At 38.7% G+C, this 25549-nt stretch overlaps 1 protein-coding gene across 2 annotated transcripts in view; it reads left to right on the forward strand.

Annotated features, from left to right (window-relative positions):
- LOC113067142 (contactin-1a-like) overlaps positions 1–25549 on the forward strand; it is an 84926-nt gene that overhangs the window by 28806 nt on the left and 30571 nt on the right. For both annotated transcript variants that reach the window (XM_026239413.1, XM_026239414.1), the window contains exons 3-11: positions 272–310; positions 4802–4928; positions 7215–7390; positions 10871–10966; positions 11056–11262; positions 19641–19740; positions 21501–21685; positions 22373–22497; positions 25391–25511. In XM_026239413.1, coding sequence (XP_026095198.1) covers positions 272–310; positions 4802–4928; positions 7215–7390; positions 10871–10966; positions 11056–11262; positions 19641–19740; positions 21501–21685; positions 22373–22497; positions 25391–25511 — 1176 coding nt within the window. The remainder of the gene's footprint in view (positions 1–271; positions 311–4801; positions 4929–7214; positions 7391–10870; positions 10967–11055; positions 11263–19640; positions 19741–21500; positions 21686–22372; positions 22498–25390; positions 25512–25549) is intronic.

Genomic DNA, 25549 nt, shown 5'->3' on the forward strand with positions numbered 1-25549 from the left:
TCCACATTTTCAAATATAAAATAATGTTTAATTCATTGTTAAAAGTAAATGCATGTAGTGACCATAATATTAATGTTTTTGTGAAAATCCACTTAAGTCACTCTTGAAGATCTCTGCATGTTGTTCTTCATATAGAAAGATCTTCAGACTCACTTGATGTTTATGCAGTAGAAATAAAGAAATCTGGGATGTCTTGGGGTTTCAAATGAATCAGGACTCAGAAACTCATCAAGCATCTACAGATGATGTGTTTTTTGGGATTCTCTTTCAGTCCTGTCAGTGTGCGCTGATTTCCCAGCAGTCTTTGGAGGTGAGTACAGCACAGTTACAGTCTGAACTGTTTGTTTACAATGTGATTTAATAAAGATCCCGAAATATGAAACCATGTTACATCTTAAATGTAGACGAACACCTGGAAACGTGGTTAGGACACGCTGAGATATTACGACAGTACGAGCTGCTGAAGGACTGTCTTCATACACAGTTATACACAATTTGCAGGAGCCTAATGGAATCAGTTTTATTTTTACCCAAATTCCATTTATTTATTTATTTATTTATTTATTCATTCAGTTTTAATTGTTTTGGATATTTTTTCTTCTATAATTTTTCTTTTATTTTAATTATTTAATTTAAATTGTAATAATTCAAAAAGGCATGTCTAATTAATTAAAATCCTACAATTAATCATTTTTAGGACCCTGTGAAATAAGTTTTATTTGGGATTCTGGATTTGGTTATAATGTTTTAATTAAATTATAATCATCAAAAGCATGTCTAATTACTTGAATTCATAAAAAACTTGAATCTTTAATAATTGATTTATTTTGTTTTACAATAATAGGGACATGTTTTGTTCTTTCAGAATTTCTGCATTGTCCGTTTTAATTTGTCTGGATCATTTGACATAATAAGCACAATAATCATTGCATGACATCACTAAATTTAATTGATGCAAACAAAACTAAAACAGTTAATTGAGCCCTTTAAACGTAACTGGAAATGACACCGTTCATAAAAGAATGTAACTGATGATTCAGAGGGGAGTGTTTCTTCATCACCTCCAGTGAAGTGTGTGTTTTGTGCGAATCTGTTCAGTGAAGATCACACGATCACACGGGTGGAGCAGCAGAACAGAAGATCACCCGTTCTCCATCAAAGCCTCGGGAGCCCGCTCGCTGTTTCCTGGAGAGACTTTGATCTCTGAGCGACTGCATGCAGCTTCCAAACCTAAACCAGAGCTGCAGCACGCCAATCACCCACAATGCCTCAGCCACACCTCTCATGAGCTCATTCTCACAGTCAGAACTGAACTCATATGATTGATTACAGCACCAGTCTGTAAATCATCTGAAAGTTGCAGTTTCTAAATGTGATAATATATTGTGACGTATTCAGATTACTGGATTCATTATTGGCATCAGATGTTTACCCCGGTAACATGATGTCGAGCGGTGATGGGAGCTGGGTTTGACAGATCTGTGAGGCTGAGAGAGCTGCAGGTCACCGTGGAAACTAGGTCAAAGGGTCACTCAAACACTGCATTAACAGGAAACATCAGCAGAAATGCAACGTTTGTGATGGATTATGATGATATAAGTCAGGCTTGATTATTTAATTCATCAGAATCTCACTGAGTTAGTATTATTTTACTAGCATTATGATAATATATATTATATTGTATGCTTCAGTTACTATTTATTTTATTTCAGGTTATGCTTTTTGTGGTTTTTAGTTTTATGGTTAAACTATGTTTAGTTAATTATATTATAAGAAAAAGAGATGTGCATGAAGAAAATGTATTCAAATTTCTCCTTTATTCTGATATCTTATTACATCATGATATAATTAGATTTATTCCCTTTAACCTATGCTCAATTTAAAAAATTAAAAATTAAAATGCAGCACATTAATGCGAATTGGGGGATGTGAAAATAATGTCACAATGAAAAAAAAATCAAATGTTCATAAAAATAAACTTTTTTTTTTTTTTTATAGACGAATGTTATTTTTTCTCGTTTTGACGAGTTAACTCAGGACCGTGTTTGTGGTTTGATCCTCAGCAAACGGTAACAGAGCTGTGGACGAGTTAACAACTTCACATTTTGAGTGAAGTGAAGCAGAGCTGCTGCTACTGAATAATTCCTCTCTGATATCTGATTCCTCAGACCAGTTTCATTCATTTCCACTCATCACTCATCTACTGTAACTTCAGGAATCCAAGTCATGACTGATATTATATATTACAATTAATGTCAAGAACATCAACACACATTGAGATTTGTGCACAAGGTATAGTTTCACTTTAAATTAATTTGTTTAGACTTGGTGTTTTTAATAAATATAATTTATAATGAATGCTACTGTAATTCATGTTTGTTTTATGCTTATGTTTTCCATTCCTGTTGTGTTCTGAATATGGTCACACTGAATAATTTAATTTAAATTTTTATTTATTCATTTATTTTTTGGTGCAATTTTGATAAAGTCTTAATTGTGAGATAAATCACAATAAAAATAAAAAAATAATTCAATGGCAGAAAAAAAGTGAAATGTAAACTCAGAATGGCAAGAAAAAAAAAGTTAAAGGGGGGGTGAAATGCTTGTTTTCCCTCAATATCCTGTTAATCTTGAGTACCTATAGACTAGTACTGCATCCTTCATAACTCCAAAAAGTCTTTAGTTTTATTATATTCATAAGAGAAAGATAGTCTGTACCGATTTTTCCCGGAAAACACGACCGGCTGGAGGCGTGACGTGTGGGCGGAGCTAAAGAATCACGAGTGCCAGTAGGCTTTTGAGTTGAGCGCGTCTGGAAGCTGTGACATTACCGTGAGGGAAAAACCATCATCCAAAACAAACCATGGCTAACAGTCCAGAGGCTGAAACTGAACGAGAGCAGCATCAGCAATCAGTCTCTATGTGAAACTGTATATATTTGCTTAGCGGTTTTGGAGTAAAGTTCCACTTTATGTCGTCTTTTTTTTTTTTTTTTTTTTTTTTTTTTTTTTTTAAGCTGTACATGTGGAAAGTGCAGTTTGATGACAACATCGCATGTTGTTTACTTGATGTGCTTACGCGCCGATAGCTAAGTTAACAACACAGAGATATTTGAAGCAGTTTTACTCACCGCCTGCGGTTCCAACACACGATCGTGACCCTTTTCCGTTGGGATTGCATCATCCTTAAGAAATAAACGATGTTCAAATCCGGCGTCAAACTGGGCCTTGTTTGTAAAACAAACATCTTCGAAATGCAGGGAACAAACACAAACACTTGCACAACTCCGTTGATGCTCTGTAAAAATAAACTTCATCCACTGGTCCCTTAATGCTGTTTCTCTTTTGGTAATCTGTGCAGGGTTGTCTTGCCCTGGCAACCAAAAACACACTTCTTTTGTGACATTTGGCGACGCTCTCGCTCTGATCAGTGAAGTCTGTTGTGTTCTCAGTGCTCTGCTATACGGGAGCGCGCGCTCTTCCGGCAGAAGTGCCTCAGGACCCATATAAGGAAATTCCGCTCCATCTAACGTCACACAGAGCCATACTCGAAAAAAACTTTCCCAAACTTGTGACAAACATTGACAAACCTTCAAACGTATAACTTAATTTTTGAAACTTTGTCCATGTTTAGCATGGGAATCCAACACTTTAACAGTGTAATAAACTCAGTATGCATGAAATAGAATTTCACCCCCCCTTTAAACAAAAATAAAAATAATCTGTAGTGAAAGCTATAACTTCCATAGTTAGTTGTCTTTCTCCATCACTGGGATGGGATTTCCTCGGGCTGTGAGTACAGGATCAGACAGTGTTCAGATGTGAGCCTGTACTTCCTGTGACATCACATCCTGTCACCCTGATGGCCCTCAGAGACATCTCAGTCTCAGTCTGATACTGATAGAAAGAGACGTTCAGATCATGATGGAGCTCCATGGAGACTCCAGTAAAGCATTCAGAGCTCAAAAACAGACCCAGTGAGTCACTATTCATCATCGAGATGTCATGATCTTGAGATCTGAGGTCTCTGTCTCAGGACGAGCATCTCCTGCTGTCCGTGTCTGAAGGAGAAAGTGCTGAGATCTTCAGGAGCGCTGCGGTTCATGAGTTATTCATCAGCATTAATCGCATCACATCCGTCTCTGATGAATGATATCCCAGCATGCACTAATGGAGCATCAGAGGGGAATGCCTTTACTTTCCTAATTCTGCTCTTATTATTCATAATTCATCTTCATAATGTTTCAGTCTTACTCTCTCTGTCTCTGAAATGAAGCTTCTGATGTTATTGATGGATGGACAGTAATATGAACTAATGTTAGAAATCCAATCCACTCTTCATGTTCCAGTCAAATTTGTCATATTTGTATCGAGATGGTTTTTCATGTTTAATGGTGTAATTTTTCTAATATATCTTTTCATGTGGACGAAAAAAAAAAAAAAAAACATTAAATATATATATATATACATAAACATAAAAAAAAATCACTTGATACACTTTTGACTGGAACATGAACATTTCTAACATTTGTTTATATTACTGTCCATCCATCAATAACATCAGAAGTTTTATTTCAGAGACAGAGAGAGTAAGACTGAAACATTATGAAGATGAATTATGCATAATAAGAGCAGCATTAGGAAAGTAAAAGTAGTATGAGCAAATTGGCTTTAAAAGAATAATGACACAATAAAAAAAACAAAAAAAAACAATGAATGTTCATCAGTATAGGCTGAGTTTTCTTATGTTTCTAATCTAAACGCTGCTCTGTGCTGTAACGAATCGTGTTTCTCTGTCCCAGACGAGTCGTCAGGATTTGGGCCTGTGTTTGAGGAGCAGCCCGTTGACACCATTTACCCTGAAGAGTCTCCTGAGGACAAGATCATCGTGAGCTGCAGAACGAGAGCGAACCCCCCGGCCTCGTACAGGTCACACACACACACACACACACACACACACACGCACGCACACACACACACACACACACACACTGCTTTAGTACCTGTCAACTCACTCTCAGCAGAGTGTTACTAGATTGTCAGGTTTAGGGTCAGCTGAATAAGTTGTCAAATAGTCACATTATGGTCAGTAGAATGTTGATCAAAATCAGGTGTCACCAGATCTTAATTAGACAGTCGTTGATACTCTAATGAGAGTTAGCTGACGTGGAGAAAGTGAAATAGTCTTCAGTCATCCGGTATATTTGTAGAAATAGCCAAAAAAACTGTGACTACGTTTAAATGCAGCCAATAACCCGTTCAAAACCGGGATATTAGCAATAACCCGGTCGCACACGGCCATGTAAACACCGGCAAAAACCCGGATATGCTCATATCCGGGTTTTTAAAAACCGGGATATTATACCTGGGGTACCCCTTTTCTAACCTGAATATTTGGTCTTGTAAACGCGTTTCGGCATATCCTCATCAAAATGTGTGTTCTGCGCATGTTCTATTCGCAAGGAATCTTGGTCTTTTGACTCTTTGGATACAGGAAGAAGAATCGGAAATGACGCATATTGCGTCTTACGTCCAGACGCTAACCGTGCGTCGCTGTTTACATCGGGATATTGGCGACTGATTACACATTCCATGTATACAGGAGTAACTCTCTCTGCTCACGCATGTAAACGGGTTATCCCGATTGTTTCAGAAACCCAAATAGTGACCTTAACCCGACCATAACCCGAATTTTAACAGCATGTAAACGTAGTCATTGTACTGGTCAAAATTACCACATTTTATTTTATGCCAAAAATCATTAGGATATTAAATAACAATCATGTTCCATGAAGATATTAGTAAATTTCCTACCGTAAATATAAAATGTCCTAAAATGTATATACCATACTTCTGAATGTTTACAATATTTAAACACTATAGATGCATGTGACTTTATATAGGGTTACAGTTTTTTTAAATCGCTAACAAGCGCTTAACCGTACTTCAGATACTTTTTCTAAACTCTTAACACAGACTCACACCTACAAAACACAATTAGCCAAATGGATAATTTTCTTCTCAAAAACACATTTTGTTAAATATATACTAAATCTTCATTTCAAAATAGAACACATCTTTCTCTGCACACACCAACTTTAGCAAAACACTGGAAATCTGACTCAAAATTAAATTATTCTGTCAAAGAATAACACTTGTTTTCACCTCAAAAGGTACATGCAGTCAGTCAAAGTACACCAGGTTTCAAAATACTGGCTATTGTTGACATTACAAAAACTGCATAGACTTTTCAGTCTCAGTTTTACAGGTATTTGCATGCAAAACATGCAATTCACTGTTTTACACTAAATTTCTTGGTTAGGAACTGTATGTCCAAATGTACAGTAATGTTCACATTCAAAAGCATTCCAGTAAAAAGCTACTTTTTTCCTTTACTGTTTACTGGAGGAGGTACAGTAGAAACACGGTATGATAGAACAGAAAAGGTTTGACAGTATTGCCTACAGTGAACAAAATATCCATGAAACACATAAGAGCATTCTGAACAAAAAACAACAACAGCAAAAAGCCCAGATAAAAAAGGGGGTTCTCAAAGTGCATCTCTCACTGCTCCTGCTCCTCTCACTGCATCTCTCACTGCATCTCTCACTGCTCCTGTGTGCTATTGTGGGATGTTGTGTGTTAACATTTGTAAATACTACAAAAACGATCCATAATTTTGTTGGGAGGTATAGCTTGTCTGTTCAGAAAATGTAAGCATTGTGGAAATGTGTTCAATGACTCCATATTGTGTGAAAACGACATGAAATGTGTGAATGGTATGGCCACAATAGACAGATGCTGTGCTAATTGTGTTTAGAGTTTTGAAAATGTTACAACTGCTTGGAAAAATGCTTGTTAGCGACTGAAAAAAACTGTAAAATGAAAAAAAATGATAAACCTAAAATAATCAACGTTTTACAATAATAGTCTAATAATATTTTTATTAATTCACTCCTTCACTCAAAATAGTTCTGGGATAGTGCTGTAGTTCATAATTCACATTAACAGTAATAATAATTAAAAAAAAAACAATCACACTTTAAAATTACAAGTGAATTCAATGTAAATTATTAGTGCTGAAGGCTATAATGAATTAGTGGCATGGCATCTTGTTTATTATCTGGAATGATTATCATGTGTGTGTGTGTGTGTGTGTGTGTGTGTGTGTGTGTGTGTGTGTGTGTGTGTGTGTGTGCGTGCGTGTGTTTTCAGTTGGAGGCTGAACAACACAGAAATAATTATTGGAAATGACGATCACTACAGTCTGATGGGAGGAAACCTAGTCATCAGCTTCCCCGACAAGAGCAAGCATGCTGGGAACTACTCGTGTCTGGCCAGCAATGAATTCGGGACACTTGTCAGTCAGAAAGCCTCTGTTCAGTTCGGATGTAAGTCACTCTTATAGAAGAACTCTATTAAAGCTGCCCTGAACGGCCTGTTGACATACACACATATACATGCACATGCACATTATTGTTCTGAGCTTGACAGATTTTAATTTCAGCTGTCTGAAGCGTTTCTGCTGAATTATGGCTCTAAAGTGTCCTCTGTGCAGTTTTACTGCTATTATGTGTGCAATTGATGTGTGAGTTAGAATTAAATTCCTTATTCTATAATTGGTGCTGTTCTGTTTTAAAATATTTTAGGCGGAAAAAAAAATAAAATAAAAAATAATAGACATTGATAGACATTTTCTCCTGAAAAAAATAAAAAAATTAAGGGTCTGTAATTGTTATAGTAAGTTTATTTTAACACCATGGCTCTCAAACATTTACATTACATTTACATTTAGTAATTTTGTAGACGCTTTTTTATCCAAAGCGTCTAACAATTGGAGGATACATAAAGCGATTCGACTTAAAGAGGCAAACAGACACAGGAAGTGTTTGTAAATACCAAGTTTTAAACATTGTTTAAATAAGTAAAAGCTAGAAAAAGAAGGAATAAATAAAAAGAAAGGTTTTTTTGTTTGTTTGTTTGTGATTTTTATGATGAAGACAAGTAGTTTCCAAAGAGATGAGTTTTTAGCTGTTTAAATTGTCAGGGATTCAGCATTCCGGCTAGGGGTGGGAAGATCATTCCACCAGACAGGAATGGTGAAGGAGAATGTTCTGGAAAGTGATTTTGAGCTTCTCTGTGATGGTACCACGAGGCGTCGCTCACTAGCATAATTCTTGAGGTGAATTATGTCTTATGCCTCCCTGCGCAAAGCAAACAAATAAAAATAAAATACTTGAAGAACAGTCTCGCTGCTTTGTTTTCTGTATGGGCATTTACAAGCCACAAGCTTCAAGTGAAACATTATAATCTCAATAGCGCGTTCAGCGTGTGGGCGTGGCCGCATTAGATATAATGAAGGGAGACGTGATAAACAAACATTGGGTTGTTTTCATATGGATTACTTTATCACATAATAGTTGTTTTCGGTAGCAAAAGTAGACATGTCAGGCTTTCTATAGATATCTCTCTCATGTCTCTTCGTTGAGTATTCACTGAGTTACAGTTCATTTCATGACGCGTTTCTAAATGAACATCACCGCAGACCAAGGCTGCAGACAGCACACCTTGTTTGTTATCTTTATTTTATAAGTGCACAAAGTTTTGTTTTTATTATGTCTATATACATATAAAAGTAGGCCCTTTACAGATTCGATTGATGTATTGCTCTTATCTGTACGATCAAAACTGAAAGTGTAATTTAATTTCTTTTCGGGGTTATCAGGAGAAAATGCCTCATCACACGTATATTTGGGGACAGACTCAAGAGGGTTAAGATCATTAACAAGCTTCTATCGTCTAGTTCAAATGCCTTAGGACACGCAGATGGGAGAAGCGATCTGACGGGCTCATCAAGCTTAGAAAGCGTTTTTGGGATTTCGAACGCTGGCATCCATCTGGCAAATTTCCGCTCTCTACCCAACAAAAATAGACGGACAACATCTGCTCTCCTGGACAAATAAGGATTTCTCACACTCTGCTGCTCTGTGTTTCACAGAAACCTGGCTGAATGATGCTATTCTGGACCGTGCGCTCCATCTTTCCGGCTTTCAGCAGTTTAGAACAGAGCGCAACGCAGAATCAACGGGGAAATCGTGCAGTGGTGGGACATGCTTTTACATCAATGAATGGTGGTGTACAGATGTAACCATGTTAAAGAAGATGTGCTGTCCTGATCTGGAAGCGCTCTTCATTAACTGTAAGCCCTTCTATTCGCAACGGGCTCTGTTTTAATCATTCTTGGGGACATTAATAAAGCCAGTCTTTCACATGAACTGCCAAAATACAGAAAGCATGTTACCTGTCCAAACAAAGACAGTGATGTACTGGATCACTTTTACACAACAATAAAAGATGCTTATCACTCTGTTCCAGGAGCAGCGTTGGGGCTGTCTGATCACTGCCTGGTTCATATTATACCAACCTACAGGCAACAACTTAAATCTATTAAACCTGTATTAAAGATTGTAAAGAGATGGACCAAGGAAACAGAGTGGGCTTTAAAAGCCAGGTCGACACTCCAATCGACCTCACTTATTGGAGTGTTTTTGAAGCTTCTACCACTGTTCTGGATGAACTCACAGAGACTGTAACATCTTGTATTAGTTTTTTTGTGAAGATAGATGCATTTCTACCAGGACTTATTTGACATTAAACAATGATAAGCCATGAATTACAGCAAAACTCAACTCAAAACAGACATCTTTGTCAGGTCTTGTATGCTCCACCAACACTGGTGCCCCTCAGGGATGTGTTCTCACCCCTCTGCTCTTCTCCTGTACACCAATGACTGCACCTCTAAAGACCTCTCTGTCAAGCTCCTGAAGTTTGCAGACGACACTAAAGTCATCTGTCTCATCCAGGAGTCTGCTTACAAAAACAAAAGGTTGAGCAGCTGGCTGTCTGGTGCAGTCTTAACAACCTGGAACTGAACACGCTCAAAACAGTGGACTTCAGGAGAAACCCCCCTGCACTCCCCCGACTCACCATCATAAACAGAACAGTTGCGGCAGTGGAGTCATACAGATTCCTGGGAACCACCATCTCTCAGGACCTGAAGTGGGACAATCACATTCCATTCCACATTCCATTGTTAAATAGGCCCAACAAAGGTTGTACTTCCTTCGCCAGCTGAGGAAGTTTAATCAGCCACAGAAGCTGCTGAAACAGTTCTACCCAGTCATCATTGAGTATGTCCTGTGCACTTCAAAAACTGTGTGGTTTGGTTCAGTTACAAAATCAGACATCAGAAGACTACATAGGATGGTTCGGACTGCTGAAAGTATTATTGGTGCTCCCCTGCCCACCCTTCAAGAACTGTATACATCATATATATTGTGACACGTGTCCCGAGCACTCATCAGCATCGCACTGGAAACTGAGCAGGCACACCTGCACCTGCACCTGCTCATCACGGGCTAAGCGACCACACCTGCGCCCCATCAGCCACTGCTCATTTAAACCCCGCAAGCGGACACAGAGGTGAGAGATGTCTCTGCAAGACTCGGCAAACCCTTTCTTTCATTGTGCCCACAGAGAGCAGCGTGTGACTGCCAGCCCCAATGCCCACGGGAGAGCACGGACTCACACTGCCAAGCACCGGGCACCAAACCGCCTCACGACAACGCCCTTTCACCACCCTCTTTCTTAATGAACTTACCTTAATCCTCGAGTCATGTCCTACTTCACCCCGCCACAATATATATTGTTCCGATTGTTTGTAAAGATAAAATTGTTAAATTATTATACACAATTCATTCAGTATTATTGGTATTATTATTATTTAAAATTTGATTACTCTTGAGGTTGCCATGAATCAGGATTAATACACAAAACTAAAACTAAAATAAAATCTCCATCTTGTGTTTTAGACTTGGACATGTTTTCCACGGATGAGCGGGAGGCGGTCTATGTGAAGGAGGGGCAGGGGGCGGTGCTTCTCTGTGATCCGCCCCCACACTTCCCAGGTTATCATGGCACCTGATTCTATGGTTTGACAATCATTTGTGAGTTTGACTGACAAATTTGCATAATTTCCTGTGTGTGCTCTCTACAGAGGATCTGTCCTTCCGCTGGATACTCAACGAGTTTCCGGAGTTCATTCCTCTGGACAAGCGCCGCTTTGTGTCTCAGACCACCGGGAACCTCTACATCTCCACCGTACGAGCGTCAGACAGTGGGAACTACTCCTGTTTCGTCTCCAGTCCATCCATCGCCAAGAGCGTCTTCAGCAAGTTCATCCCACTGGTGCCCATTGCTGAGCGTGAGTCTGCTTATCTTCATCCTACACTGAAAGAAAAAAAAAGTAAAAAAGTATTTTCCCCTTTGAATTTGGTTTATTTTTCTGAATGTACTGGCAGATATATAGATATATATATATATATCTGCCAGTAATGTATCTTGATTTAAGAATCTTCAGATATGTACTTAATAGAAAGTTGCAGTTTAAATCAAGGTTATGTAGATGTTTTAAACCCATTTGCTTTTAACACCAGTGTAGATACTACTATTTTTATTAATACTGTTTTTCAGTTTCTGAGTAAAATTTGAGTGAGGCTTATGCAGAGGTGCTGCTAGGTGATTAGAGTGTTGTTATATTTTATGTGGTAGAAACTGACAGTGAGGAAGGAACAGCCAATATATGAAAGAGAAAACAAACTGTCTGCGGTTTCTGAAGTATTTCTGAGTGAGCTGGTGCTTATTTTAGTTCTGTTCAAGCTCAAATATTGTCTTAAAAGAAATCCTCAAAGAAATCTGCTCCACACACACAAGAACAAGCTTTCACAAATGTGTTCAGGAATAATAGTATTCTACTACATATTCCTAGTTCATCATGATGTCTTCAGCATGACTGGACGGGACAAGTTTCTGATCATTCGGAAGTGGATGTTCTTCTGTGTTATGACAGAAAACTGTCAAGAATTAATAGTTTCTGCTGTTTAGTCTTAAATAAATGTTAATTTTCAACTGTAGAGAAAGTTTGAGGTCTGAAAGTAACAGTATATTTTAGTATATCAGTAGCAGTTTATCCTAAGACAACATAGTTTTTTCATATTCTGGTCAGTTTTGGTCTGTTTTGCTTCCATAACGTCTTCTTTTAGACTAACCTAAAGAAAACATTAAAAATTCACATTTTGGTTGTTTGTTCTAAGAACTTTATCTGTTTGTGTCTGTATATTTCAATTCCAATCCATGTCTTAAAATGATGTTTCTCCACTTCAGCAGCACTTACACACACCAAAACTTAGGGTTTTATTAATCTCTATATTCTGAATGTTTTTTCCTGAGTGGTTTCTTCATATTTCATTCACACTGATTTATAAAACATTTTATTACTAAAAATATGGTGAAAATGCGTATAATTAAAGGTCATCAATTTGTTTTTCCACTTCAGCAGTACTTACACAAACTAAAACTTGTTGTTGTATTCCCATTTATGTTATGAAGATTTTAACTGAGGAGTTTGTTTATATATCATTCACACTGATTTAATCATTTTATAAATAAAAACATGGTGAAAATTTATTTGTTTTCTGTAGACAGTATTTTCTGATTTATGGAGTGATAATATGAGAAATCCCAAATCCCCTCTGTAAAAACCTTCAACTCTAACATGTCAACAAAATCGAGCAAGAATTTTGAACCTGGATTTATCCATCGTTCAGATTTATTTTCTGTAAATGCATACAATTAGTGCATATTTATCTAGGAATAACCTGATTTTCTTATTTAAACATGACATTTTATGTTCTGTGATCAGCTGGTGAGGTATTGTTATATTTGTTAGATAGTTCTTTTTATCCTATTCACCTGTGCTGTCTTTAATTCCTCATAAACATTTAATATTGTGGTATGGATCAGTCTTATAAAGAGGAAGGAGACCGGGATCGGCCTACAGGGCTCGTGGGATATTTAATTTAGCAAATAATAAAACAAATAAACAATTGCGTCAGATGCACGTGCACTTCACGGTCCGTTTCTACGTTGCACTACTGCTCCTTACTCCCACGAGTCCCCGTCTCTCTCATTCACTGTCGGTCCTCCGCTGGATTAAATGCCGGTTCCCCACGCCAATCACTGTAACGAGAACCAGGTGTTAATCGTTTTTCACTTGATCCACTTACCACCGCTCGTCTCCTCACTCTCTCTCTCTATGCAGACCTCGCTGAACCACAGCGTCTTCTTGTATGAATTTCTGGATCATGGTTTTTAATGTGCGATTAAACCGTTCGACCAATCTGTTCGTTTGTGGGTGATAGACGTTGGTACGCACCGCTTTAATGCCCAACAATCTGTACAATTCGCTTAATGTGCATGACATAAACGCGGTGCCCTGGTCCGTAAATCTCTTTTGGGATTCCCACGTGAGAGATTAAACGTGAACAATGTTCCTGTGCCGATCGTTCTAATGCCCCGATGAGGTCCATACCAATTCGCTCAAAGGGGACCTGCGCTAGAGGAATATCAATCAATCAATCAATCACCTTTATTTATATAGTGCTTTAAACAAAATACATTGCGCCAAAGCACTGAACAACATTCATTTGGAAAACAGTGTCTCAATAATGCAAAATGATAGTTAAAGGCAGTTCATCATTGAATTCATTGATGTCATCTCTGTTCAGTTGAAATAGTGTCTGTTTTAATTTGCAATCAAGTCAACGATATCGCTGTAGATGAAGTGACCCCAACTAAGCAAGCCAGAGGCGACAGCGGCAAGGAACCGAAACTCCATCGGTGACAGAATGGAGAAAAAAACCTTGGGAGAAACCAGGCTCAGTTGGGGGGCCAGTTCTCCTCTGACCAGACGAAACCAGTAGTTCAATTCCAGGCTGCAGCAAAGTCAGATTGTGCAGAAGAATCATCTGTTTCCTGTGGTCTTGTCCTGGTGCTCCTCTGAGACAAGGTCTTTACAGGGGATCTGTATCTGGGCTCTAGTTGTCCTGGTCTCTGCTGTCTTTCAGGGATGTAGAGGTCCTTTCTAGGTGCTGATCCACCATCTGGTCTGGATACGTACTGGATCCGGGTGACTGCAGTGACCCTCTGATCTGGACACAGACTGGATCTGGTGGCCACGGTGACCTCGGAACAAGAGAGAAACAGACAAATATTAGCGTAGATGCCATTCTTCTAATGATGTAGAAAGTACGGTGTTATGTGAAGTGTTCCGGTTCCAGTTTACCTAATTAATGCAGCCTAAAAATCCTTTAACGGATTTGGATATTAAAAGCATATTAGTATGTTATGTGTATGCCAGGTTAAAGAGATGGGTTTTTAATCTAGATTTAAACTGCAAGAGTGTGTCTGCCTCCCGAACAATGTTAGGTAGGTTATTCCAGAGTTTAGGCGCCAAATAGGAAAAGGATCTGCCGCCCGCAGTTGATTTTGATATTCTAGGTATTATCAAATTGCCTGAGTTTTGAGAACGTAGCGGACGTAGAGGAGTATAATGTAAAAGGAGCTCATTCAAATACTGAGGTGCTAAACCATTCAGGGCTTTATAAGTAATAAGCAATATTTTAAAATCTATACGATGTTTGATAGGGAGCCAGTGCAGTGTGGACAGGACCGGGCTAATATGGTCATACTTCCTGGTTCTAGTAAGAACTCTTGCTGCTGCATTTTGGACTAGCTGTAGTTTGTTTACCAAGCGTGCAGAACAACCACCCAATAAAGCATTACAGTAGTCTAACCTTGAAGTCATAAATGCATGGATTAACATTTCTGCATTTGACATTGAGAGCATAGGCCGTAATTTAGATATATTTTTGAGATGGAAAAATGCAGTTTTACAAACGCTAGAAACGTGGCTTTCTAAGGAAAGATTGCGATCAAGTAGCACACCTAGGTTCCTAACTGATGACGAAGAATTGACAGAGCAACCATCAAGTCTTAGACAGTGTTCTAGGTTATTACAAGTAGAGTTTTTAGGCCCTATGATTAACACCTCTGTTTTTTCTGAATTTAGCAGTAAGAAATTACTCGTCATCCAATTTTTTATATCGACTATGCATTCCATTAGTTTTTCAAATTGGTGTGTTTCACCGGGCTGCGAGGAAATATAGAGCTGCGTATCATCAGCATAACAGTGAAAGCTAACACCATGTTTCCTGATGATATCTCCCAAGGGTAACATATAAAGCGTGAAGAGTAGCGGCCCTAGAACTGAGCCTTGAGGTACTCCATACTGCACTTGTGATCGATATGATACATCTTCATTCACTGCTACGAACTGATGGCGGTCATATAAGTATGATTTAAACCATGCTAATGCACTTCCACTGATGCCAACAAAGTGTTCAAGTCTATGCAAAAGAATGTTGTGGTCAATTGTGTCAAACGCTGCACTAAGATCCAATAAAACTAATAGAGAGATACACCCACGATCAGATGATAAGAGCAGATCATTTGTAACTCTAAGGAGAGCAGTTTCAGTACTATGATACGGTCTAAATCCTGACTGGAAATCCTCACATATACCATTTTTCTCTAAGAAGGAATATAATTGTGAGGATACCACCTTTTCTAGTATCTTGGACAGAAAAGGGAGATTCGAGATTGGTCTATAATTAACTAGTTCTCTGGGGTCAAGTTGTGGCTTTTTTATGAGAGGCTTAATAACAGCCAGTTTGAAGGTTTTGGGGACATGTCCTAATAACAATGAGGAATTAATAATAGTCAGAAGAGGACCTATGACTTCTGGAAGCACCTCTTTTAAGAGCTTAGATGGTATAGGGTCTAACATACATGTTGTAGGTTTAGATGATTTAACAAGTTTATACAATTCTTCCTCTCCTATAGTAGAGAATGAGTGGAACTGTTCCTCAGGGGGTCTATAGTGCACTGTCTGATGCGAAACTGTAGCTGACGGCTGAATGGTTGCAATTTTATCTCTAATAGTATCGATTTTAGAAGTAAAGTAGTTCATAAAGTCATTACTGCTGTGGTGTTGGGAAATGTCAACACTTGTTGAGGCTTTATTTTTCGTTAATTTAGCCACTGTATTGAATAAATACCTGGGGTTATGTTTGTTTTCTTCTAAAAGAGAAGAAAAGTAATCAGATCTAGCAGTTTTTAATGCTTTTCTGTAGGATATGCTACTTTCCCGCCAAGCAATACGAAATACCTCTAGTTTTGTTTTCCTCCAGCTGCGCTCCATTTTTCGGGCTGCTCTCTTTAGGGTGCGAGTATGCTCATTATACCATGGTGTCAAACTGTTTTCCTTAACCTTTCTTAAGCGTAAAGGAGCAACTGTATTTAAAGTGCTAGAAAAGAGAGAGTCCATAGTTTCTGTTACATCATCAAGTTGTTCTGAGGTTTTGGATATGCTAAGGAATTCGGATACATCAGGAAGATAACTTAAAAAGCAGTCTTTTGTGGTAGAAGTGATGGTTCTTCGATACTTGTAACAAGAAGTAGAATTTACAATTTTGGCTATATGAAGTTTACACAGAACTAAATAATGATCTGAGATATCATCACTTGGCTGAATAATTTCAACACTATCAACATCAATTCCATGTGACAGTATTAAATCTAGAGTATGATTTCGACAATGAGTAGGTCCTGAAACGTGTTGTCTAACACCAATAGAGTTCAGAATGTCTATAAATGCTGATCCCAATACATCTTTTTCATTATCGACATGGATATTAAAATCACCAACTATTAAGACTTTATCTGCAGCCAGAACTAACTCGGATGTAAAATCACCAAACTCTTTAATAAAGTCTGTATGGTGCCCTGGTGGCCTGTATACAGTAGCCAGTACAAACATAACAGGGGATTTATCATTAACATTGGTTTCTCTGGATAATGTTATATGAAGCACCATTACTTCAAACGAGTTATACTTGAAGCCTGCCCTCTGAGAAATCCTGAAAACGTTGTTATAAATTGAAGCAACTCCTCCCCCTTTGCCTTTTAGACGCGGCTCGTGTTTATAACAGTAATCTTGGGGGGTGGACTCATTTAAAATAATGTAATCATCAGGTTTTAGCCAGGTTTCTGTCAAGCAGAGCACATCTATATTATGATCAGTTATCATATTATTTACAAAAAGTGTTTTCGTAGAAATGGATCTGATATTCAATAAGCCAATCTTTATCATTTGTTTATCCATATTGCATTTGTTTTTTATTTGTTGAACCTCAATTAAATTGTTAACCTTAACTTGGTTTGGACGTTTTTTGTATTTTCTAGTTCGTGGAACAGACACAGTCTCTATAGTGTGATATCTAGGTGAAAGAGTCTCTATGTGCTGAGAATTAACTGACCTCTGTGACGGGAGGCAGCTAGCAGACGGTCGGTTTAGCCAGTCTGTCTGCTTCCTGACCTGGGCCCCAGTTAGTCAAGTATAAACACTAAGACTATTTGCCATATTTCTAGACAGAAGAGCGGCGCCACCCCAGGAGGGATGAAGACCATCTCTTTTAAACAGGTCAGGTCTGCCCCAAAAGCTCGTCCAATTGTCTATATAACCTATGTTATTCTGTGGGCACCACTTAGACATCCAGCCATTGAGTGATGACAATCTGCTATGCATCTCATCACCACGGTAAGCAGGGAGGGGACTAGAGCATATTACAGTGTCTGACATCGTGCTTGCAAGAATAGGGTGCAATGACGCTTTTGGGGTGGCTGGTGGGTTTACCAACTGACATTCCAGACAAGGCGCGCACCACCTGCGCAAATTCTTGTGAATGCCCAGCCAAAATAATCGGGTCGTTAGACGATTTAGTGTCGCCGTTATCTTCTTTTGTCTGAGCGTTGCGGGTCATTCGATACAACCGGTCCTTGATAATGGCAAAATACGGATGGGAGAGCAGACACTCAGGGTGGAGAACCTGCCCATCAATAGAACAGAGCTGCTTGAAGGCATGTTTGAGGGTTTCGTCCTGGGATTGTTCCAGGGTAAAGTCATCGCGACTGGAAAGGTTTAGCCTCACCACGCCGCTCGGTTCCCCTGAGACCGCCCCACTAGGTCCTGGCTCAGATTCTCCCACCTGCGCGCTCAACCCGCCCCCCGGCCAGTTCTTTTCCCCAACGGCATCCACTGTTAAACACCCCAATAATTGCTGAAACGCTGGCCAATTAGCTCCCAAGATTAGCAGATGCCGGAGACGCGGACTAATGGCCACCTCCACATTATGCTTTTGGCCCCTAAATTTAATGGCTATGGTTTTAACGGGGTATTCAACTATATCCCCATGCACACATCTCACCTTAACCATGTGGCCCGTATCCAATGCCCCAGATTGTATCAGGCTTTGATGGATAGAGGTCTGGTTACAGACAACATCACAGACAACAGGGGGAGAGGGAGAGGCAGGGGAAGAGAAAGAGAGAGAAACAGAAGTAAGGGACTCGCCGACCCTGGAGCACACCGCCAGCTGATCCTCCGCCAGTTGGATAGCCAGATCCAGCGACGCCGGGCTGTGAGCACTGGACCCACTGGGCAGTCCTCTTTGGGAGATGGGAGATGATTTGCTCCAGTACCACCGTGCTGATGATGTTCTCAGCGTCGCTTCCTCTGGCCAACAGCCATTTGCGGCATGAGTCCCCGAGCTGCTGTGCCAAGACAAAGGGTCTGGAGGATGGCTCTTCTTAGGTCGGAATTGACCAGGAGGTTCGGGACGGGCAGTTTTTGTGCCACTTCTGGGCCTCCCCCGACAGCAGTGGGATCACCAGGACTGGCCAGCTGTCCATCGGCCACCCACATGCCTCAGCCGTTCTTTCAAAAAGATACAGGAACGCCTCTGGGTCATCGGTTGGCCCGATCTTCGTGAGTGGCATGTGGGGGGCAGGGCCGGCACTGGGGGAGGCTGACCTCGTCCGACCCTCCCAGTCCAGCAAGCCCCAGAACAGCTCACAGCTCACCTGCTGGGCCTGCATCATGGCCTGGAACTGGTGTTCATGGTCGGCCCGCAAATCCAGGAGGGCTTTGTGGTGTTCCTGATGTAAGCACGCGAGCGATGTTATGATGTACGCAATCGGCGATCCCGATAGTCCTAACGGAGTTTGCATGGCGGAAACGTTCTCCTTCCTCCCGGGTTTCGGCACCAATGTGGTATGGTTCAGTCTTATAAAGAGGAAGGAGACCGGGGTCGGCGTACGGGCTTGTGGGATATTTTATTTAGTAAATAATAAAACAAATAAACAATCACGCCAGATACACGTGCATTTCACGGTCCGTTTCTACGTTGCACTACTGCAGTCTTCGTGTGTCTCTCTCATTCTCTGTCGGTCCTCCGCTGGCTGAAATGCCGGTTCCCCATGCAAATCACTGTAACGAGAGCCAGGTGTTAATCGTCTTTCACTTGATCCCCTTACCACCACTCATCTCCTCACTCTCTCTCCCGTTGCAGACCTCGCTGAACCACGCCTCCCCCGCAACAAATATCTAAAGCACATCACTAGTGTAAAACTACATTCCCTGTTCAGTCCCAACATTGCATGCTCCTGATTCATAGGTGTGTGTGTAATATTACAGTTGTTCGTGATTGCATCACATGCGAGTTGAGTCAAAGTGCTTCAGAGCTGATAATCAAACAGGAAAGACTGGCTTATTCTGCTGAAAGGAAGAGTGAATCCATGAGGACCTCATTCATTCACTGCCGTCTCATATCTGCTTTCTAACAGGTTCTCTGAGGAAATATCCCGCTGATATCAAAGTCAAATCTCCAGACACGTACACGCTGCTGGGGCAGAACGTCACACTGGAGTGCTTCGCACTGGGAAAGTAAGAAAAATGCCACACAGATGACTTCTCAGCAGCACTTCAGTCATTTTTCTCAAGCACTTCATTATTCAGCATGATTTTCTGCAAATATTTCAGTTTGAATCAATTAACATCCAGAATTTCACTCAAACTGCATTTTGTAGATCATTTCAGCTTTATGCTGTATGTGCTCTATATAAACTCTTTTAAAACTTAAATTTCTCAAGAGTACAAATGGAGAAAATCTTCTATTAACTGACACTGATACAATTTTCAGTATTCATAAAAGCATCAGGAATTACCACTGGATGTCTTCCTTGCTTGTATTTTATACTGAATTATGATAATTATATTACTTAAAGTACAAACATACTTTGCATGCTGAATTACCATTGGACTTTTTTTAGCATATATTTTCATACAGAATTATGATTACATATATTTAAAGTTGAAAGAAAATGTCCTATTGACTTACATTATTGTTCAAAATAAGATCAGAAACATCATATGCAATTACAGTTTGATATCTGTTTTGAGTTGTTTGTTTGAGATTGAAGAGGAAGTTTCAGGTCTGAAAATAGTATCTCATAGTACAGTACAGGGAACTCATGTATAAATCAAAAACAACAATCCACTGGTCAGTTTTTCTTCCATAACATGTCTTTTTCAGACTACTGCAAAGAAAACATCCAAAATACACATTTAAGTGTTTATTTTATGACACTTTTCTGTTTACATCTGTATATTTCAATCTCAGTCCATATATTTAAAGGTGCTGTATGTAAGTTTTTGACTCTTCTAAAGCATCAAAATACCATCATAAGCTCTTGAAGTTCGCAGGGTTGCCAGGTTTTTACAATAAAACCCACCCAATTGCTACTCAAAACTAGCCCAGTCAAGTTTAGAGGGGAATCCCTGGTAAAAATTGCATTCCGGTGGGGTAAAATGCATGATTTTGGTGGCATTCTCCTGGTAAAATTCTAATTTTAGGAGCTAAATATCACATTATTGTGATCAGTAAAACCCGCAGGAAAACTGGCAACACTGGCAACACTGACTGAGAAGGGAGGCGGGAGCATCAGCTCATTTTCATTTAAAGGGGACAAGCACAAATAAAAGTGCATTTTGGCTCATACCCTAAAAGTGGCAATTTCAACAAGCTGTAAAACATTTTCTGTGGTGTATTTTGAGATAAAACTTCACATACACACTCTGAGGACATCAGAGAACAATTTAATAATACATATTCTATGGCACCTTTAAAGAGTTTTTTTTCCTCCACTTCAGCAGCACTTAACATACACTAAAACATATTCCTCTCTATATCCTGTAGCTTTTTTACATGGTGAAAATTGTTTTTTATTTATTTTTTATTTTTTTTGTTAGTTTTTTTTTTCTGGCTGTTGTCAGTAGACAGTATTTTCAGATTTATTGAGTAATAAAAAGATAATTCCAAAATCAGTGAAATTCAAAAACTAACCATAAGGGTCCATTTTTCAAAATTGAAATTGAGATGTATAAATAATTTGTCCATTGATGCATGGTTTGTTAGGATAGGATAATATTTGGCTAAGTTAGAACTACCTGAAAATCTGGAATCTAAGGGTGCAAAAAATATCTAAATACTGAGAAAATCGCCTTTAAAGTTGTCCAAATTAAGTTCTTAGAAATGCATATTACTAATGATAAATTGCATTTTGATGCAGTTGATACAGTTTGTAACATTGATTGTGTTTAACAAGTAGTTCTTACCATGTTATATATTGTGTGCGTGTGTTCAGCCCCATCCCTCAGATCCGATGGAAGAAGGTGGATGGCGATCTGCCGGTCCATCGTCACAACATCAGTATGGCAGGAAGTCTCCTCCACCTCTACGACATCCAGTACGAGGACGAGGGTTTGTACGATTGCGAAGCTGACAATTCCAAAGACAAAGACAGACACAAAGTGCATCTGTATGTGGAAGGTGAGAGTCACATGACCTCATGAACACACCACAGCAAGACATTTCTGAGAAGAGCAATGCCATATTCCTACAGGTGTATTCTGGATAGTATGCAGATAGCGTACGCTCTTCTGTATCAGCCGCGGCGAAAGGATACATTTTTTACATCTATTTATGCTTTAGTTCATTCATCAGCACAGCACGGAGTGTACGCCATCTGCATACAGCTCAGATTTGGAGAGACACAGAGGAGAGGAATTGTTTTTTTGTTTCGTTTTTTTCTTCTACAAAAAGTACTCTTGTCGCTTCATAACGTCACAGTTGAACCACTGATGGCAGACGGACTATCCTGACGATGCTTTTCATACTTTCCTGGACCTGGACACTGTTATTTAAGTTAAATTAAAGCTAAGTTAAATTCTTAATGTTTTAGGATTTGTTCAAATGAAAGAATACTACTGTAAAGCACTGCTAGTTAGTTTCATAGGTGTTTATAATAGTTAACTGAAACTAAAATAAAAATAAATAAATAACTTGAATTTAAATAAACAATAATAGAAATAAAGTATTAAACCCCTTTTTTTTTAGTTAAAGAGACAGTATTTTTCATTTTCATCAAGTTTAACTTGATGCACTAAAATAACTAATATAACAAAATATTACTAAATGATACTAAAACGAGACTTGATCATGTTTGTGTTTTCTCAGGCGCTCCTGAATGGGTGGAGAAGATCAGCAGCTCAGAGAGAGACATTGGAGGTGATTACATCATGTCCTGTCTGGCCAGCGGGAAACCCAAACCCCACGTGCACTTCCTGAAGAACGGACGAATGGTACCGCTGACATCTGAGTCATTATCATTAATTCCACACAATTCAAACATTTAAAAATACATTCAAACATTTAAAAATAAATCTGCATTTGTCAGGTGCTTTTATTCAAAGTGACTGTTTTCACTTTCAGAGTTATATATCTTCAATCAGTTCATGTTTCTAGTGTCATGAGGTACTCTTTGAGCTACAGGAATGCCACTGTCTCCCTGTTTTAATGTTAGTAAAAATATAGAACATTGTCCCAGTCAGTAAAATACATGCTAAAACTCCTCGACTCCAGCAGTGCATGTAAATAGATCCAGCAGGTCAGCGTAATGAATGAGCGTGTTGTGAGGCGGCCGGACTGCTGGCTGTGTTCCCAGGCCTTCCCATCATGCTTCTGGTTAAATAACAGTCACGACACCAGATGGTGCTGATCCAAACACCTGAAGTGTGTTTACAGTGGATATCACAGGAAGAGCCACAGAATGCAAATCAAACATGACTTCTAACAGTACAATGATGCCATACAGTCTTTAGTCAAAAGAAATATTGATTGGTTTGTTTTTGTATGAATTATAATTAAAATATATTTGTACTGCAATATTCATTCAGCTTGTAGGCCACATTTTTTTTTGTGTCATTTTATGATTTTGTAGTATTTCTTCATTATTATTAAGTTTTTTTTTTATTTTTATTTATGCTATCTAATGAAATTTATTAAATAATGTATTGGTACCACTTTACAATAAGGTTCCATTATTTAATGTTGGTTAATGCATTAATAAACATGAACAAACAATGAACAATACATTTATTACAGTATTTATTTATCTTTGTTCATGTTAGTTAAAGACAATACAGTTGTTCACTGTTAATTCATGTTAATTCAAAGTGCATTAACTAATGTTAACTAGTACAACTTTTGATTTTAATAATGCATTAGGAAATGTTGAAATTAACATGAACTAAGATTAATAAATGCTATAGAAGTATTGTTCATGCTTAGTTCATGATAACTAAAGTACCTTATTATAAAGTGTTACCAATTTATTTATACTTTTTCCATTTATATTAATTAATTTGACTTGTATGACCTTGTATAATTTATTAAATTAAATTATATATATATATATATATATATATATATATATATATATATATATATATATATATATATATATATATATATACCATATACTAACACTACCTATGACCAAACACATAATAAAAGTAGCCAAAACAACTTATTGTCCAAGTTTTACAATAAATGTATTTAATGAATAGACCAAATTTTAAGTGATGATAATCCTCTCTATGGAGAAGCAATAGGAACAAAAGAATCGCAAGTCAAAATTGACAGGGCTCCTTTGCCACGGTTGCAAGCAATGTCATTATAGTTCAATATTTGACAACCACAGTTCCCTAACAATGTTTTTGGGAAACACACATCAGATCTATTCAGTTTGTGAACCACTGGCTTCATTAAACAAAATAAATAATTATTTTAAAATATTGACTCAAAAGATTCATCTGTTCAGGAATTGGATCATACACTCGCATTACCAAGCCAAAGATTATCTATTCTTGAACATTTTGAATGAATAAAGACTTCAAGTTCATCTTTAAGCACATAAAACTATCGTTTGACGTCATAAACTTTTATTTCACGCATGACTTGTATGGATCTGTTAACTGAAATCAAAGTGTGAGTTCTAGGAGAATGTTAGTCTTGATGATCAGCATGTATCGCTCACTAGGAGTTACTAATGAACAGGCTGCTGCATGACTTTTTGTTGTTGTTGTTGTTTTAATGGAGAATCAGTTGCTGTATTGGTTGAAATCCCCAGACTGTTTACTTAAGTATTAAAGTAAGAATTTACATTAAAATGAAAAGTAATCACTTTGATAATCTAAAATACTTCTCGGATGTAACTGTAATCTGATAACCCCTTATTTAAAATGTAATTATAATTTAATACAATTACTCATATTTTGTTTTTTAAATACGTAACGCCGTTACATTTCGTTACTCCCCAGCCCTGCTGATACAATGACCACTGAAATGACTTGAGTCTCATGTGATGTGAGTAATCAGTTTAAACATTTGCTGGAAGACATTTCTTTAAGTGTAAAACTGTTAGTGGACAGAATTGCTTAGTGCACATTTAAGTAAGACCCCACACAGACACTGCTGGGGTGACTTCAAACAATGATCTGACAAACACAAGACGAAAGACAGGGCAATAAAGAGGGAGTAGGAAATGAGTGGCAGCTGCAGCTGATGGAACGGTCACGCCCACATGAAACAATCAATGATAACGAGACACACACATAACCCTACCCACATAGATCAAAAACAGCCGTGACAGTACCCTCTCCCCTAGGAACGCCTCCTGGAGTTCCCAGACGAACCTACCTGTCGATTGTACTCATCAATAAGGGAGTGATCCAGTGATCCTCTCCACCGGACCGTAACCTTCCCAGTCCACCAAACACTGGAATCTGCGCTCCCTCCGTCTCGAGTTCTTAATATGATTGACCGAATAAGTGGGTTCCCGGGGGAACCGGGGTCGTCAGATTAATTCGGGAGTAAAACACGGGTTTGATCTTTGATACGTGAAAGGCGGGATGAATTCTTCTGTACTCCGGAGGAAGTTTGAGTTGGACTATCATGTTTCCAACACCTTGTTGAATCTATGCCACAAACAATTAAGGCAGTTCTAAAGGCAAAAGGGGGTCCAACCCGGTACTAGCAAAGTGTTCCTAATAAAGTGGCCAGTTTAGGGATTGTTCTCTTTGATAGATTTCAGAGGCTCATGATAATCAGTAGAAATATGTTGATGATATCTGATGAAAGCGGTCTTGAGTTCTGATGGAGGAATCTCTTCTCTTCTTGACTCTCTTCCATCAGTATGCCAAGAACCATGAGTTGCATTTCACAGACCTGACATTTGATGATTCTGGGATGTATCAGTGTATTGCTGAGAACCGTCATGGCACGATATATGCCAACGCCGAGCTCAGGGTCTTCGGTGAGTATTCATCGTTTAATATTAGTAGCTTTAGGACT

Source organism: Carassius auratus, chromosome 50 (genome assembly GCF_003368295.1).
Source record: "Carassius auratus strain Wakin chromosome 50, ASM336829v1, whole genome shotgun sequence".
Classification (NCBI taxonomy): domain Eukaryota; kingdom Metazoa; phylum Chordata; class Actinopteri; order Cypriniformes; family Cyprinidae; genus Carassius; species Carassius auratus.